The sequence below is a fragment of the Procambarus clarkii genome, chromosome 26 (assembly GCF_040958095.1).
Source record: "Procambarus clarkii isolate CNS0578487 chromosome 26, FALCON_Pclarkii_2.0, whole genome shotgun sequence".
NCBI classification, from domain to species: domain Eukaryota; kingdom Metazoa; phylum Arthropoda; class Malacostraca; order Decapoda; family Cambaridae; genus Procambarus; species Procambarus clarkii.
The window spans coordinates 20,433,003-20,448,002 of record NC_091175.1 but is presented as its reverse complement, the minus strand read 5'-3'; the positions used below and the strand labels follow the sequence as shown (position 1 = coordinate 20,448,002).

General features: G+C 43.0%; 2 protein-coding genes across 3 annotated transcripts in view; both read left to right on the top strand.

Annotated features, from left to right (window-relative positions):
- Positions 1 to 13,304, top strand: part of LOC123756871 (collagen alpha-1(XVIII) chain) — a 75,831-nt gene extending 62,527 nt beyond the window's left edge. Inside the window, exons 17-25 of one of the 2 annotated variants that reach the window (XM_045740266.2) lie at positions 764 to 885; positions 2,557 to 2,649; positions 3,375 to 3,506; positions 6,656 to 6,685; positions 7,760 to 7,783; positions 9,634 to 9,746; positions 9,867 to 9,948; positions 10,491 to 10,606; positions 11,003 to 13,304. In XM_045740266.2, the coding sequence (XP_045596222.2) occupies positions 764 to 885; positions 2,557 to 2,649; positions 3,375 to 3,506; positions 6,656 to 6,685; positions 7,760 to 7,783; positions 9,634 to 9,746; positions 9,867 to 9,948; positions 10,491 to 10,606; positions 11,003 to 11,501 (1,211 nt within the window). In that variant the 3' untranslated portion in view covers positions 11,502 to 13,304. The remainder of the gene's footprint in view (positions 1 to 763; positions 886 to 2,556; positions 2,650 to 3,374; positions 3,507 to 6,655; positions 6,686 to 7,759; positions 7,784 to 9,633; positions 9,747 to 9,866; positions 9,949 to 10,490; positions 10,607 to 11,002) is intronic. The other variant, XM_069331946.1, reaches the window with a different exon arrangement.
- A 280-nt stretch (positions 13,305 to 13,584) lies between these two features.
- Positions 13,585 to 15,000, top strand: part of LOC123756872 (uncharacterized) — a 48,262-nt gene continuing 46,846 nt past the window's right edge. Inside the window, exon 1 of the mRNA XM_045740267.2 lies at positions 13,585 to 13,882. The gene's annotated coding sequence lies outside the window, so the exon portion shown is untranslated. The remainder of the gene's footprint in view (positions 13,883 to 15,000) is intronic.

The following is a 15,000-nucleotide window of genomic DNA, read 5'->3' as shown; positions in this document are numbered from 1 at the left end:
CATTTGTTTCTGCCTGGTCCGGGAATCGAACCCGGGCCACAGAATTACCAGTCCTGGGCGCTGTCCACTCAGCTACCAGACCCCATAGGCAGTGTGTGTGTGTGTGTGTGTTTGCGTGTGCTCACCTATTTGTGCCTGCAGGATCGAGCGTTAACTCTTGGATCCCGCCATTCTAGCCTGCGGTGTGTGTGTGTGAAATAGGGCACAACAGCTTTATTAAATAGTTAGGAATCAGTGGAGTCTACCATTGACTTAACATCTAGTTGTCCATAGGTTACTGCCAGTTTCACTAATGCGAGAGAGAGAGAGAGAGAGAGAGAGAGAGAGAGAGAGAGAGAGAGAGAGAGAGAGAGAGAGAGAGAGAGAGAGAGAGAGAGAGAGAGAGAGAGAGAGAGAGATTATGTAGAAATGTCAGAAATAAGGCAAATAGAAACCTAGGCTTCCTAGGCTTCTAAACCTAGGTTCCATATTATGCAGTTTAATTTTGGAAACCTGATTATAAGAGAATATATTAAAATAATGTTACTTTACCATCTTTAAAAAAGCGAAGCGTAAGGCATAAATACTGGTTGTGTAAGAGGGTTGTTGATGTTTGCAATTGAATATTCAGATTATATACGAGAATTACCTGGCATGGGTCGATAGGCTCTCTGCAATTTATTCTTATTATTATGTATCACGAATGTTTAAAAATATGCATAAATATATATAACTACACATTCCAGAAATAGGAGATCGGGACATTAGTGTAAACATCTTTCAGGTCCTGGCAACTCTCGCGAGAGTACCAGCATGTTCGCATCGCTGCCCACCACTCCCAACCTCGGCCTCGACCTGGGCTCCAGCTCTCCCCTCTCCTTCACCTCCAGGCCAGCCATGCTCCAGGTAACCCAACACTACCAATATGCTTTGCCAATCCAAGAATATACATTTTTATTTTAAACTATATATACAAGTTTGCTATTATTAGCGTCTAGCGTAGAAACGCACGGACCGAGAGGAAAGCCTCGTACTCAAAAGAGATTATATATCAACTGCAATTTTAGAGTTTTATAAGAATTTTTTTTATATGTCCCGGACTGTTTTTTCTTGTTTAATTGTTCTTATCCATTCTCTTTTTATTAAGATCATTAGAACTTACAAATATTTAGAATGATTAACATAGCTTTTATGGTTAAGATTTGCAATATGATATTTTTCTGAATGTGTCTAAATTTATTGATGTTTGCTGCTGTAAGTGTGTGTGCGAGTGAGTGAGTGAGTGAGTGAGTGAGTGAGTGAGTGAGTGAGTGAGTGAGTGAGTGAGTGAGTGAGTGAGTGAGTGAGTGAGTGAGTGTGAGTGAGTGAATGAGTATGAGTGTGTGTAAGTGTGTACGTGAGTGAGTGAGTGTGTGTGTGTGTGTGTGTGTGTGTGTGTGTGTGTGTGTGTGTGTGTGTGTGTGTGTGTGTGTGTGTGTGTACTCACCTAGTTGTGCTTGCGGGGGTTGAGCTCTGGCTCTTTGGTCCCGCCTCTCAACCGTCAATCAACAGGTGTACAGGTTCCTGACCCTACTGGGCTCTATCATATCTAAACTTGAAACTGTGTATGGAGTCAGCCTCCACCACATTGCTTCCTAATGCATTCCATTTGTCAACCACTCTGACACTAAAAAAGTTCTTTCTAATATCTCTGTGGCTCATTTGGGCACTCAGTTTCCACCTGTGTCCCCTAGTGCGTGTGCCCCTTGTGTTAAATAGCCTGTCTTTATCAACCCTGTCGATTCCCTTGAGAATCTTGAATGTGGTGATCATGTCCCCCCTAACACTTCTGTCTTCCAACGAAGTGAGGTTCAATTCCCGTAGTCTCTCCTCGTAGCTCATACCTCTCAGCTCGGGTACTAGTCTGGTGGCAAACCTTTGAACCTTTTCCAGTTTAGCCTTATGCTTGACTAGATATGGACTCCATGCTGGAGCCGCATACTCCAGGATTGGTCTGACATATGTGGTATATAATGTTCTGAAAGATTCCTTACACAAGTTTCTAAAGGCCGTTCTTATGTTAGCCAACCTGGCATATGCTGCTGATGTTATCCTCTTGATATGAGCTTCAGGGAAGAGGTCTGGCGTGATATCAACCCCCAGGTCTTTCTCTCTGACTCTTGAAGTATTTCATCTCCCAAGTGATACCTTGTATCTGGTCTCCTGCTTCCTACCCCTATCTTCATTACATTACATTTGCTTGGGTTAAACTCTAACAGCCATTTGTTTGACCATTCCTGCAGCTTGTCTAGGTCTTCTTGAAGCCTCAAGCTGTCCTCCTCTGTCTTAATCCTTCTCATAATTTTGGCGTCGTCAGCAACCATTGAGAGGAATGAGTCTATACTCTCTGGGAGATCATTTATGTATATCAGAAACAGGATAGGATGTGTGTGTGTGTGTGTGAGTGAGTGTGTGTGTGTAAGTGTGTACGTGAGTGAGTGTGTGAGTGAGTGTGTGTGTGTGTAAGTGTGTGAGTGAGTGAGAGGAGGCAGCCAGGGCCAAGAGAGAGTGACACGAGTGCCTGTACTAACCCCCCAGGCCTGGTCCAGACACTCGAGGGGCACTCTGGCCTACGTCCTGGACGACGACTCACTCTTCCTGAGGGCCTCCCGTGGCTGGCGGCAGGTGACGGTCAGTACACCTCTCTTCCTCCTCCTTTACACTCATCATGATGTGCACTCATCAGTGTACACTGATCACAGTCTACACTTCTCATAGTGTACATTTATCATGATGTGCACTCAGTCTACACTCATGATGTGCACTCCTCACAGTGTGCACTCATGATGTTCATTGTGCACACTCGTCACATTTTTCACTCCATCATTATGTACACTTGTCACAGTGTACACGCCGTATAATGTTCACGCAACATGATGTACACTTATAATTTATACTCATGATGTACACGCCTCATACGCACACTCATGATGTACACTTTTATGATGTACATTACAAACACCATATACTCCTTACTACGTACAATGTTCACAATGTACACTCTTCATGTTGTACAATCGTTGCAATGTACATTATTGACTATATACTCCTTGCGATGTACATTTTTTACTGTAAACTCCTTACGATGTACACTCATGATGTACTTTCCCTGTAGAATACACATTTGGTATTGTACACTCCTTACCATGTATACTCATTATTATGTACACTTTTGGCAGATATACACTCCTTACCATGTACACTCCTCATGATGTGTACTCTACACTGACACACTAATGTACACACTCATCTAACGTTGATCGTTAGAGGACTCATCAAAGATTGTTTTTGCTACCAACTGAATATTTCCCCCGCCATCTAATCCCACGCCACCTTGTTACTCTGTCCACCTTCAGCTTGGAGAGGTGCTGGCCCCAGAGCTGACGCCCGCCCCACCCCAGAGACCCTCAACCCCCATCTCTGTCAACCCCAACGTCGAGACGCTGCCTGAAGAACTAGCCACTGATCACAGCGCTGGCAGGACCTGGGTAGGTGGGCACCTGGGGAGGTGGGCACCTGGGGAGGTGGGCACCTGGGGAGGTGGGCACCTGGGGAGGTGGGGCACCTGGGTAGGTGGGCACCTGGGGAGGTGGGGCATCTGGGGAGGTGGGGCACCTGGGGAGGTGGGCACCTGGGGAGATGGGGCATCTGGGGAGGTGGGCACCTGGGGAGGTGGGGCACCTGGGGAGGTGGGGCACCTGGGGAGGTGGGCACCTGGGGAGGTGGGGCACCTGGGGAGGTGGGGCATCTGGGGAGGTGGGGCATCTGGGGAGGTGGGCACCTGGGGAGGTGGGGCACCTGGGGAGGTGGGCACCTGGGGAGGTGGGGCATCTGGGGAGGTGGGGCATCTGGGGAGGTGGGGCACCTGGGTAGGTGGGCACCTGGGGAGGTGGGGCACCTGGGGAGATGGGGCATCTGGGGAGGTGGGGCACCTGGGTAGGTGGGCACCTGGGGAGGTGGGGCACCTGGGGAGGTGGGGCATCTGGGGAGGTGGGGCACCTGGGAAGATGGGGCATCTGGGGAGGTGGGGCACCTGGGTAGGTGGGCACCTGGGGAGGTGGGGCACCTGGGGAGGTGGGGCACCTGGGGAGGTGGGGCACCTGGGGAGGTGGGGCACCTGGGTAGGTGGGCACCTGGGGAGGTGGGGCACCTGGGGAGGTGGGGCACCTGGGGAGGTGGGGCATCTGGGGAGGTGGGGCACCTGGGGAGATGGGGCATCTGGGGAGGTGGGGCACCTGGGTAGGTGGGCACCTGGGGAGGTGGGGCACCTGGGGAGGTGGGGCACCTGGGGAGGTGGGGCACCTGGGGAGGTGGGGCACCTGGGTAGGTGGGCACCTGGGGAGGTGGGGCACCTGGGGAGATGGGGCATCTGGGGAGGTGGGGCATCTGGGGAGGTGGGGCACCTGGGGAGGTGGGGCACCTGGGGAGGTGGGGCACCTGGGGAGGTGGGGCACCTGGGGAGGTGGGGCACCTGGGGAGGTGGGCCACCTGGGGAGGTGGGGCACCTGGGGAGGTGGGCCACCTGGGGAGGTGGGGCACCTGGGGAGGTGGGCCACCTGGGGAGGTGGGCCACCTGGGGAGGTGGGCCACCTGGGGAGGTGGGGCACCTGGGGAGGTGGGCCACCTGGGGAGGTGGGCCACCTGGGGAGGTGGGCCACCTGGGGAGGTGGGCCACCTGGGGAGGTGGGCCACCTGGGGAGGTGGGCCACCTGGGGAGGTGGGCCACCTGGGGAGGTGGGGCACCTGGGGAGGTGGGCCACCTGGGGAGGTGGGCCACCTGGGGAGGGTTGGAGCAGAAGGTAGGTTTTTCTTGGGAGAGTGGAAGGGAGAGGGGGGGGGTCTATTTTGTCTATTTTTGAGTCTTCTGGTATCTAGTTCTTCTCAACTCTGGTTCTCCAACCATTTGAGGTGGACGGTAGAGCGACGGTCTCGCTTCATGCAGGTCGGCGTTCAATCCCCGACCGTCCAAGTGGTTGGCCACCAGTCCTTCCCCCCGTCCCATCCCATGTCCTTATCCTGACCCCTTCCCAGTCCTATATAGTCGTTATAGCTTGGCGTTTTCTCCTGATAATTCCTTCCTTCCTTCCTTCCTTCCTTGGACTCTGGTTCTTCATTTCTTTAGTGTGTGTATTGTCGGACATATTTGTCCATCTTCACAGATCAACTATCTTGTTGAAAATTTCTGAACCTTTTTCTGATTTTGTTTTGTGTTTTTCAAGGTGAAGGTTTTATACTGATGCTGCATATATAGGTACTGGTCTTACTTATGTTGTCTACAGCTTTCTGAATGATCAGAAACAGGAGGGGGGGCCAGTATCACTTCCCTCCATCTTGATTCTGCCTCTCGCTGTGACTATTTTCCTGTAGATAAACTATATCTAGCTGAGAGTGTCTAGTGATTAAATCTTGGTTCTTAGTCATTTATAACACGCTTGTAGAGAACTGTATCAAGGGCCTTCTGGCAGGCTAGGAAAATGTAGTTATATTCACTGGACACGTGACTGTCTCAGGTGACGAACGGTATTCTCTCCGGTGACAACACACACTGAGCCATACGATGGGATCGAACCCACACCCCTGGACTTGCCCGGCACACACACCACCTTCATGAGTGCAATGTGCAAGAGATAAAAAAAAAGAGACTATTTGTAGCTAAGTGGATAGAGCTTCTGCCTCACATGCATGGGGTCGAGGGGTCGAGACTTTTAGAGTCAATCAATTTCTTCCCATGACTTCGATAGGTATTTTGTCTGTATTAAGCAGTTATATATAATAGAGGTGTCCCGACTTCCAACAGTATACTGTAGAATCCACAGTGAGATTTGGTCTACCTAGCTTCCTTCCATATCTCGTCTTTTGTGTGTGTGTATTTGCTATATGTGCCTGCAGGATCGAGCTAATAGCTCTTGGATCTCGCCTTTCTAATCCTCAGTTGTCTAATGTACTGACTCTCGACCTCTTTTTCCATCTATCATATCTACTATATATTTATCTTACACACCACACACACACACACGTCCCCAGAAAGCGGCCCGTAGCAGCCGTCTAACTTCCAGGTACCTATTTACTACTAGGTGAACAGAAGCATCGGGTGAAAGAAACTCTGCTCAGTTGTTTCCGTCTAGGCCGGGAATCTAACTCGAGCCCTACGACCCCTGGCCACTGTCTACTCAGCTGCGAGGACCTGCGTGTATGTGCGTGCGCGCGTGCGTGCGTACCCCATCTTGACAACAAATTGAGGCTGATAAAACTTCATAATAAGCTTGCCATTTACTATTATTACATAAACTTATATGATGAACCTTTTCGAATGTCATTGGGCTCCATATGTTCCTAGACAACAGTCCAACACGTCAGTATGGAGGGATGTCATCGTCAGTTCTAACACAGGGGTCAAACCATGATTTATGTAGAATGTAATGAGTTAGTTACTGACTGAAGTATCGTGAACCCAACTTCTTTTGTTTTGTGACACCTAGTGTGACTTGCTCACTAGCACAGTGTAACACTCAAATATAGTGTAACTCACTCGTTATAACAGTGTAATACTCAAATACAGTGTAACTCACTCGCTATAGCACAGTGTAACACTGAGACACCTCCATTATAGCGCACTAACACACTTCTCTCTTTACAGTGGGGAGAACCATTGACTACAGACACAGAGGTAGATGTAAATAATATCATTGTTCACATTCTGTATTCCCGTTATTATTAAAGTAAAATGTGTCAATATCTCCTACGTTCCTCCCTCCCTGCATGAGTAGTAATTGTTTTATAAGTTAGAGTAAATATATTAAAACTTATTTTACAAATAGAAAGTCCACATGAAACCTTAAAACATGAAAATATATAGGGAACTGCAGCTCCTATTTATATCCACCCAAATTCGTTCATATATATTTCTAACCTACGCTTGAAACAATCCAGTTAACCCAACAATTAACAAATATAGAAACAAATTTATCTATAGAAAAAACATAATTATAATAACTTTAACAAAAATATATTTATACACTATGTATATATGTGTTTGCTTTAAATTAATTTTGAATGTAAATAAAGGTACAGCGGGAACTGTGAAGGTTTCACGTGGAGACATGTGCAAGCATGTGTTAGTCTATCTTCCTGAGTATTGGTTAACTGTTAGCATGCAGTTATGTAGCCTATGTAAACAATTATACCCTGCAAACACAACGTAACGGTCCCTATCATTCACTTGTTACATCTTGTTATAATGTTTTTACGACGTGTTAGAACGTTGTTACAACTTGCTATATTGGTTGTTATAATTTTTAGAAGGCGTTAAACCTTGTTCGAAAGTTGTAGTTCCGTCGTGTGTTTGGCGGGAAGGAGCTGGATTGGTCAGGTCGTCCTCTCGAGTTGCCATTCCGTAAATAATGCATCAGTTTTGCCTAACCAGAAGCGTACGAAATCCACCAAACCCGATGCATGGAAACATTAATATTACGGTGTTTTAAATTTTAGACTAATGCGTTACGTTTTTTAACGAATCGGTCGATTCCGTAACAAAATGTGACGTATTAGGAAAGGACGGGTTATTGAGATTCCGTTAAAATTTTAAATTCAATAAGTTATGTACATCTATATAGATTTATATAAATAAATTTCAACCTAATGACAAATATGTTCGAACTGGTAGATTATATTTTTTAATTTAATGAGTTAACTTTAATTACCATAAACTAACCCAACTATTTATTTCTCTTTCTAAATGAAGAACGAACTATGGAACTTAAAGGAGGTATGTCCATTATAGCCATAAAGAATGAATATAGAATGATTTAGTGCTAATCTCTCATCTTGTATTATATATGACTTGTTCCTGCCTTCAGGATTTTACCACTTATAAGGACTTACCACTTAAGCTAACAATAAGCTTATTGTAAGCTTAAGGCATTTCTAAATGCGTATATTAAGTTTTCCAAACGCATTTATTAGGGATTTGTGGACTTAACTTTTATGGAATTTTCAGAGGCACATATCCTCATGCTGATATAGCCCAAATATTCAATGGCACCCTAGCTGGTATATCCCAACCTGTATAAATGTTACAGTGCTTTGAATTTCCACACATATAGTGCCATGTTGTACTTTCCACATTTTAATAGTATATTCCCTCCTCCATTTAAATGGGATATTTCCCCGGTGTTTAAATGGTATTGCGTAAAAATATAATGATAGCCTAATGGCAAATCCCAAATATTTAATGACAATCCAGCTGGTATTTCACAAGAATTTGATCCCAGAATCCCAGCTGGCATTTTCCAAGAATTTAATCCAAGAATCCCAGCTGGTATTTCCCAAGAATTTAATCCCAGAATCCCAGTTGGTATTTCCCAAGAATTTAATCCAAGAATCCCAGCTAGTATTTCCCAAGAATTTAATCCCAGAATCCCAGTTGGTATTTCCCAAGAATTTAATCCCAGAATCCCAGCTGGTATTTCCCAAGAATTTATTCCTAGAATCCCAGCTGGCATTTCCCAAGAATTTAATCTCAGAATCCCAGCTGGTATTTCCCAAGAATTTAATCCCAGAATCCCAGCTGGTATTTCACATGAATTTAATCCAAGAATCCCAGCTGGTATTTCCCAAGAATTTATTCCCAGAATCCCAGCTGGTATTTCCCAAGAATTTAATCCCAGAATCCCAGCTGGTATTTCCCAAGAATTTAATCCCAGAATCCCAGCTGGTATTTCTACCCTCTTTCCCCACACCAAGTCTTGTTATAAGCCTCACATTAACCTCACATGAGCCTCACATAAATTTCCCATAAGCCTCTGCCTTCAATACCTAAATCTTTGATTTAAAAAAAAATCACCCGAATATTTTTATAAATATACAAATCATTCTCTTAAATAAACAATGGATTTCTTATACAATTTCTCATAATATATGTAAATATTATTTCTTAAACAAATTTGGAATTCAAAGAACTTCATAATTAGGCAATATTTTTTTTTAATTAAGACGACTCTTTAGCGACTGTAATGTATTGTAAATCATTATATTTAGTTATATTATACTGTATTGTATTGTATTTCGTATTCTATTTTATTTGTTGCTATTGAATTGTATAGAATATTTTATATTAGGATTTTACTTTATTGTATATTATTATTAAGTTTATTTGACTGTATAGTATTGTATATCATTTTATTCTATTTTATTTTGCTGTATTACATAGCATGTCTTGTATTCTGTTTATTGTGCTGTATTTCAGTGCATATCATTGTATTCTATTTTATTGTATTATACAGTATATTATTGTATTCTGTATTATATTTTATTGTATAATACAGTATATCATTGTATTGTATTATACAGTATAGCATTGTATTCTATTTATTGTATTGTACAGTATATTGTATTCTGTTATTGTATAATACAATATAGCAATGTATTCTATATTATATTTTATTGTATTATATTGTGTATCATTGTATTCTACATTATATCATTGTATTATGTATTCTAGTTTACTGTATTATACAGTATACCCATGTATTCAGTATTGGTTTCATTAAATATATCGTTGTACTGAAGTGTAGGATTATAGAGTAAGAGCTCTCTCTCTCCCTCCCATGTGAACAGCTGAGAGTGGCGGCGCTGAACGAGCCGTGGGCGGGCAACACCAGGGGCGTGTCCTCCGCCGACTACGCCTGCTACAGGCAGGCCCGCACCGCTGGGCTCAGGGGCTCCTTCAGGTACTCTCTACTCACTATATACATGTCTCTTTAGTTGGAAATATTGTATATATATATATATATATGTGAGTTCAAATAAGGTGTAGCTAGTGCGAGTGCGAACTCTGTTTTGTTTACCAGAGCGATGCTATCTGGTCCAAGACATGATGTCGCCTCGTTGGTCCGCTTTGCTGACCGGCAACAGCCAATCATCAACCTCCAAGTAAGTGACCCCATTGTTATGAGCTTTATATAAACCAATCAGAAATCTGGAAAACCATGACGTCATATGAGTAAACATTAACCCGCTTCACTCGTTTAATTAATCAATATTTAATATGATAATTTGATTTTTAAAATAAATATTAAATTTAATATTTAATTTGTGTTTGAACAGATTAATGGGTTCCAGTTTAACAACTATAGGTTGGTGGCTACTACTGTATTAATATACAGTAGCTGCAACTGTGACAAGGGACAGTAGCTGCTACTGTGACAAGGGACAGTAGCTGCTACTGTGACAAGTTACAGTAGCTGCTACTGTGACAAGTTACAGTAGCTGCTACTGTGACAAGTTACAGTAGCTGCTACTGTGACAAGTTACAGTAGCTGCTACTGTGACAAGTTACAGTAGCTGCTACTGTGACAAGTTACAGTAGCAGCTACTGTGACAAGGTACTCACCTGACACAACTAGACGAGTACAGGTAAGCCATTACAGGGCCTTCCACAGCTGGATACTCAAGGAGTTATTTTTTCCCCACAGGGGGAGCAGGTCCTGGGCTCCTGGCGGGACGTTGTGTCCGGGGAAGGTGGACAGTTCCTGGAGCAGCCGAGGATAGTCTCCTTCGACGGCAGAGACGTCTTGACCGACAGCTCCTGGTGAGAGACCTATCCCTCCCCCCCCCCAACTCCCTTTCTCTCACTATCTTTCTCACTCGACGTTTTTTTTAGTTCTTGCGAGCCTAACCTTTCTTTCTCTGAGGTTAGTTAATATTCCTGAGGTACATTTCCTGCCTTTTATAATAATTTACCATGTACACTTTATATATATATATATATATATATATATATATATATATATATATATATATATATATAATATGTATATATAGTCAAGATGTTCAATTCGCACATTTTCCTTAAGTGAAATATTTATAACTCACAAATATCTACACTCCTCCAGTATTTACCAAATATTTACACCTCTCAGTATTTACACAGCTCAAAATATTTAGAGTGACATCCATGTGTCTAACATGTTCTGTGCTCCACCAGGCCGGTGAAGTACGTGTGGCACGGCTCCAACAGGTACGGGGAGTCTCTGCTCAGCCACAACTGCAACGCCTGGTCCAGCGCCTCCTCCAGCACCTTCGGAATGGCCGCGGCTCTTCACTCTCTCAAGCTGCTCGACCAGCAGAAGGTCGCCTGTGATAACCGCCTCATTGTCCTGTGTATCGAGAGTTCCAGCACCCTGCCTAAGCGTAGAAAACGCGACGCTCGCGATACCACGTGGGAGCATAGTGACATTAATCGACCAGAAGGGCAGGATATCGATCCTGTAACTAGTGATCTTGAACATGAAAATAATGATATATCCGGTAAATTAGCAGCAGGTGCGTCTCCGGATTGTGAACTTCCTACTACAACGTATAATAAAGAAAATCATATAAGTCATACGAGTGAAAGCAGAGACGAGGAAAGCACAACGCTACTAGTGAGTTCAGAAGGTCTTGACGCGCCTTCCAACCTCATCAAAGACTTGTATGTAATATGAGAGACATTTGCAAAAACAAAATATATATATATAATATTAATAATTGCGTGATCTCTACTATATTACTTCGCTTCGTGGTCTGTTTACCTCTTCCGTCTGCATCTACGTCGGTCGCCTTCATAAAGAAAATGTTTGGAGCAACACGGGTTTCCGCAGAGTACGAGTACCGAAGCTTTGCTATACTTGAGGTTTCCGCAGAGTACGAGTACCGAGGCTTTGCTATGCTTGAGGTTTCTGAAGAGTACGAGTACCGAAGCTTTACTATATTTGAGGTTTCTGCAGAGTACAAGTATGAAGGCCTCAGTATACTTGAGGTTTCTGCATAGTATGAGTACCGAGGCTTCACTATTCTTAAGGTTTCTGCGGAACACATGTACTTAGACTTCACTATACTTAAGGTTTCTGCAGAGTACAAGTAACAAGGCTTCACTATTGCTAAGGTTTCTGCAGAGTACGAGTGCCAAGCTTTGCTATACTTAAGGTTTCTGCAGAGTACGAGTACCAAGCTTTGCTATACTTAAGGTTTCTGCAGAGTACGAGTACCAAGGCTTCGCTATCCTTGAGATTTCTGTAGAGTCGAATACCAAGGCTTCACAATCCTTGGGATTACTGCAGAGTACGAGTGCCAAGGTTTTGCTATACTTAAGGTTTCTGCAAAGTACGAGACCCAAGGCTTCGCTATACTTAAGGTTTCTGCAAAGTGCGAGTGCCGAAGTTTCCCCCATACTTGGGTTTTCTATAATTAAAGCTAAAACCGTTCCACTGTTTATGGGTATATATATTCGGCTTCTCTAGACCGTCTATCCATATCCTCACCTAGCAGGCCTTGGTGGAGGTATAGGGCCTTGCATCAAGACCATGTCTGTGCATAGTGCTTCATGTAACCGAGTCTTCCAGTATGAGATGCCTTTGATATGCTCTATGAAACTGATGTCTTCCAATATGTAAATACATGTTAAGAATCTTAACATATTCCTATGTACACATACAAGCTCTTCCATGTTAACCGAGTTTGTGTTATATTTTTCTGTGTCTGTTGAGGCTTTACAAGCGTGTACATAGTAGTGTTCTAAGATATTTCGCGTGACCTTATCCAAGGGGATTGTTATTAATTAAACTGTATAGGTCTTTGTTGTCTAGCAATACTGTCCAGTTATGAATGACCCGATATAAATATGGTCCGCTACGTTTTTCGATATATTCATGAATAGTAAGTGTAGCCTAGTGGATTAGTAAGTGTTAGTAATCTCATTTGTGTTGCCATTCATAGTTTCGTCACTTACGATAGTTCCTAAATTTCATCTACGATAGATCCTAAATTGCCACTTACGATAGTTCCTGAAATAACTCCTACGATAGTTCCTAAATTCACACCTACAATAGTTACTGAATTCTACGATCTTCACGGACTAAGTTACTCATCTTCCAGAATTATGAGTTTCGCTTAAAATATTTGTTCATCCACTGCTATAACAAATCTCTGTTATTTACAATCTCTCGTGAACTTTAAAATTCATAAGTTCTCGAGACCATCAAAAAATAACTTTACACTCGAAATCATCTAGATTTTGGGCTTCACTTAGATTTTTGAGATATTAACTCACACTTTATACTTATGGTCGACTATATATAATCTCAAACTACTTACAAGCTGCTCTGGGCTCATCTTATGTAGTGTTTAAGTGTCTCTTTCACTTTTGCAAGTTTATGATGAATGCTGAAACATTTAAAATGCTGACAACTTAATGATTAATGTGATTGTTATTTATTGTAAGTCCTATTAATAATAAATATTGTATTAAATATAGTTGTATTTTTGCTTCCTTTAATATCATAATAAAATCCAGAGTATACCCGTACCAAGCTGAATGCTACGCTTTAGCGAGCACGACCAAGGTAGACTACAAGATGGGGTCGTGTTCTGGCGGTAAATATTATTTGACCACTTGATCATGTGGTCAAGCGGAGGAATACATTGTGACGTCATATATGTTTACAAACAACTCTAGGCGCACCACATGGGAGCTTTGTGTACACTTGAGCACCATTACGGATAGAGTGAAGGTACAAACTTGACGACCAGTAGATGTCAGCTTTGTCTGCGGCCTGTCGGACCACGCGACGCGACGCAGTTTCTGATATTGGACTTTGTCAACGGCCTGGATTGATACGACACCTGTATGCGCACTTATCACCTCGAGTTACAGGGAAGTTGATAGTTTTTCCGTTTTTTCTGTTGGTTTTCCGGGCAGGGAGATGGCATCCGGCGCCGGCTTGGCCGAGAGGTGCCGTCAGGTGGGGAGTGTTGGTGTGCTCTCGGGGCGTGATGGGCTGCTGGCTCTGCTCTCACGGAGGTCACTAGAAGACGTATTTGCTTCTGGGTACGAGTTTAAGAGCCATAATGTTTTTGCCTCGAGTTTGTTTGGCTACCCAGTGTTTTCTTATAATATATATAATAAGAAATATTATATTCTTCACTTCAAAATGTGGATTAGTAGAAAGAATAGTGAAGTACGGTGATATGTTAGTGGTTCCTTCTCGGTAATATAGACATTGGAACATAACAAGTGGATGAAACTACAGATGGCCTCTTGGCCCATGCGAAGTAGGGCGGTGCCAATTATCAATATAAATAGCAACAGAAAGTTGCGTATTTTACATTTATAATCATAAAAGTGACCATTAATGAATTACTTGTGGTTGAGACATTGATATACACTTCATATCTATCATATCGAATTTATTGAAGCCTAATCTATAGCCTTACATAATATTTGACGTAGAAATCGGTACAATTTTATTGTAATTGAAACAATGCTATCAATTAAAAAACACAGTTACGTGATAATGTCATTTAATTAATTGTTTTATAACTGAATATAATGAACGCAAATTTACACAACTCCGGACAAGCCAGCCCATCCTCTTATTGAGATAGTACTTATGGTAACGATATGGACCATAGTACATATATTGACGTAATGGACAGTTAGAAACTGGTACTGTTGAACTTTGACAAACCGGAAAACGTTTTGTTAATGCTGCGAATAAAACCTAACCTAACCACCCTAGGCCTAATACACGCTATCTGAGACCTAATATACTATATATATGTTCTATATACTATGCCTAGGGATATTTCTTTTGGTTTTTAGCTTTATTTCTTCCGGACCGTATAAAGTGAATAGTATCGAATAATATTATCTAATTGTTGATTGCGTCAATATGAGATGCTTTTTCACCCACAGGGTTATTAACCCATGGAACTGCCTACCCGCCAAACCCGTAATTGGCAAAACTGCTGAATTTCATAATATACCTGGAAAAGATCAAGGCGAATAGGGGAACCGTCGACAAGCCGCCGGCTTCCTTTCCTCGTCGAGGCCACTAGGGTTAGTGGCCCTCAGGTAAATCAGGTAAATATGTACGATGGTCCACACAGTTATACAAAAGTATTATCTAAACAGGAGGATGGGTTGAAGGATCACAGTAAAGGGTA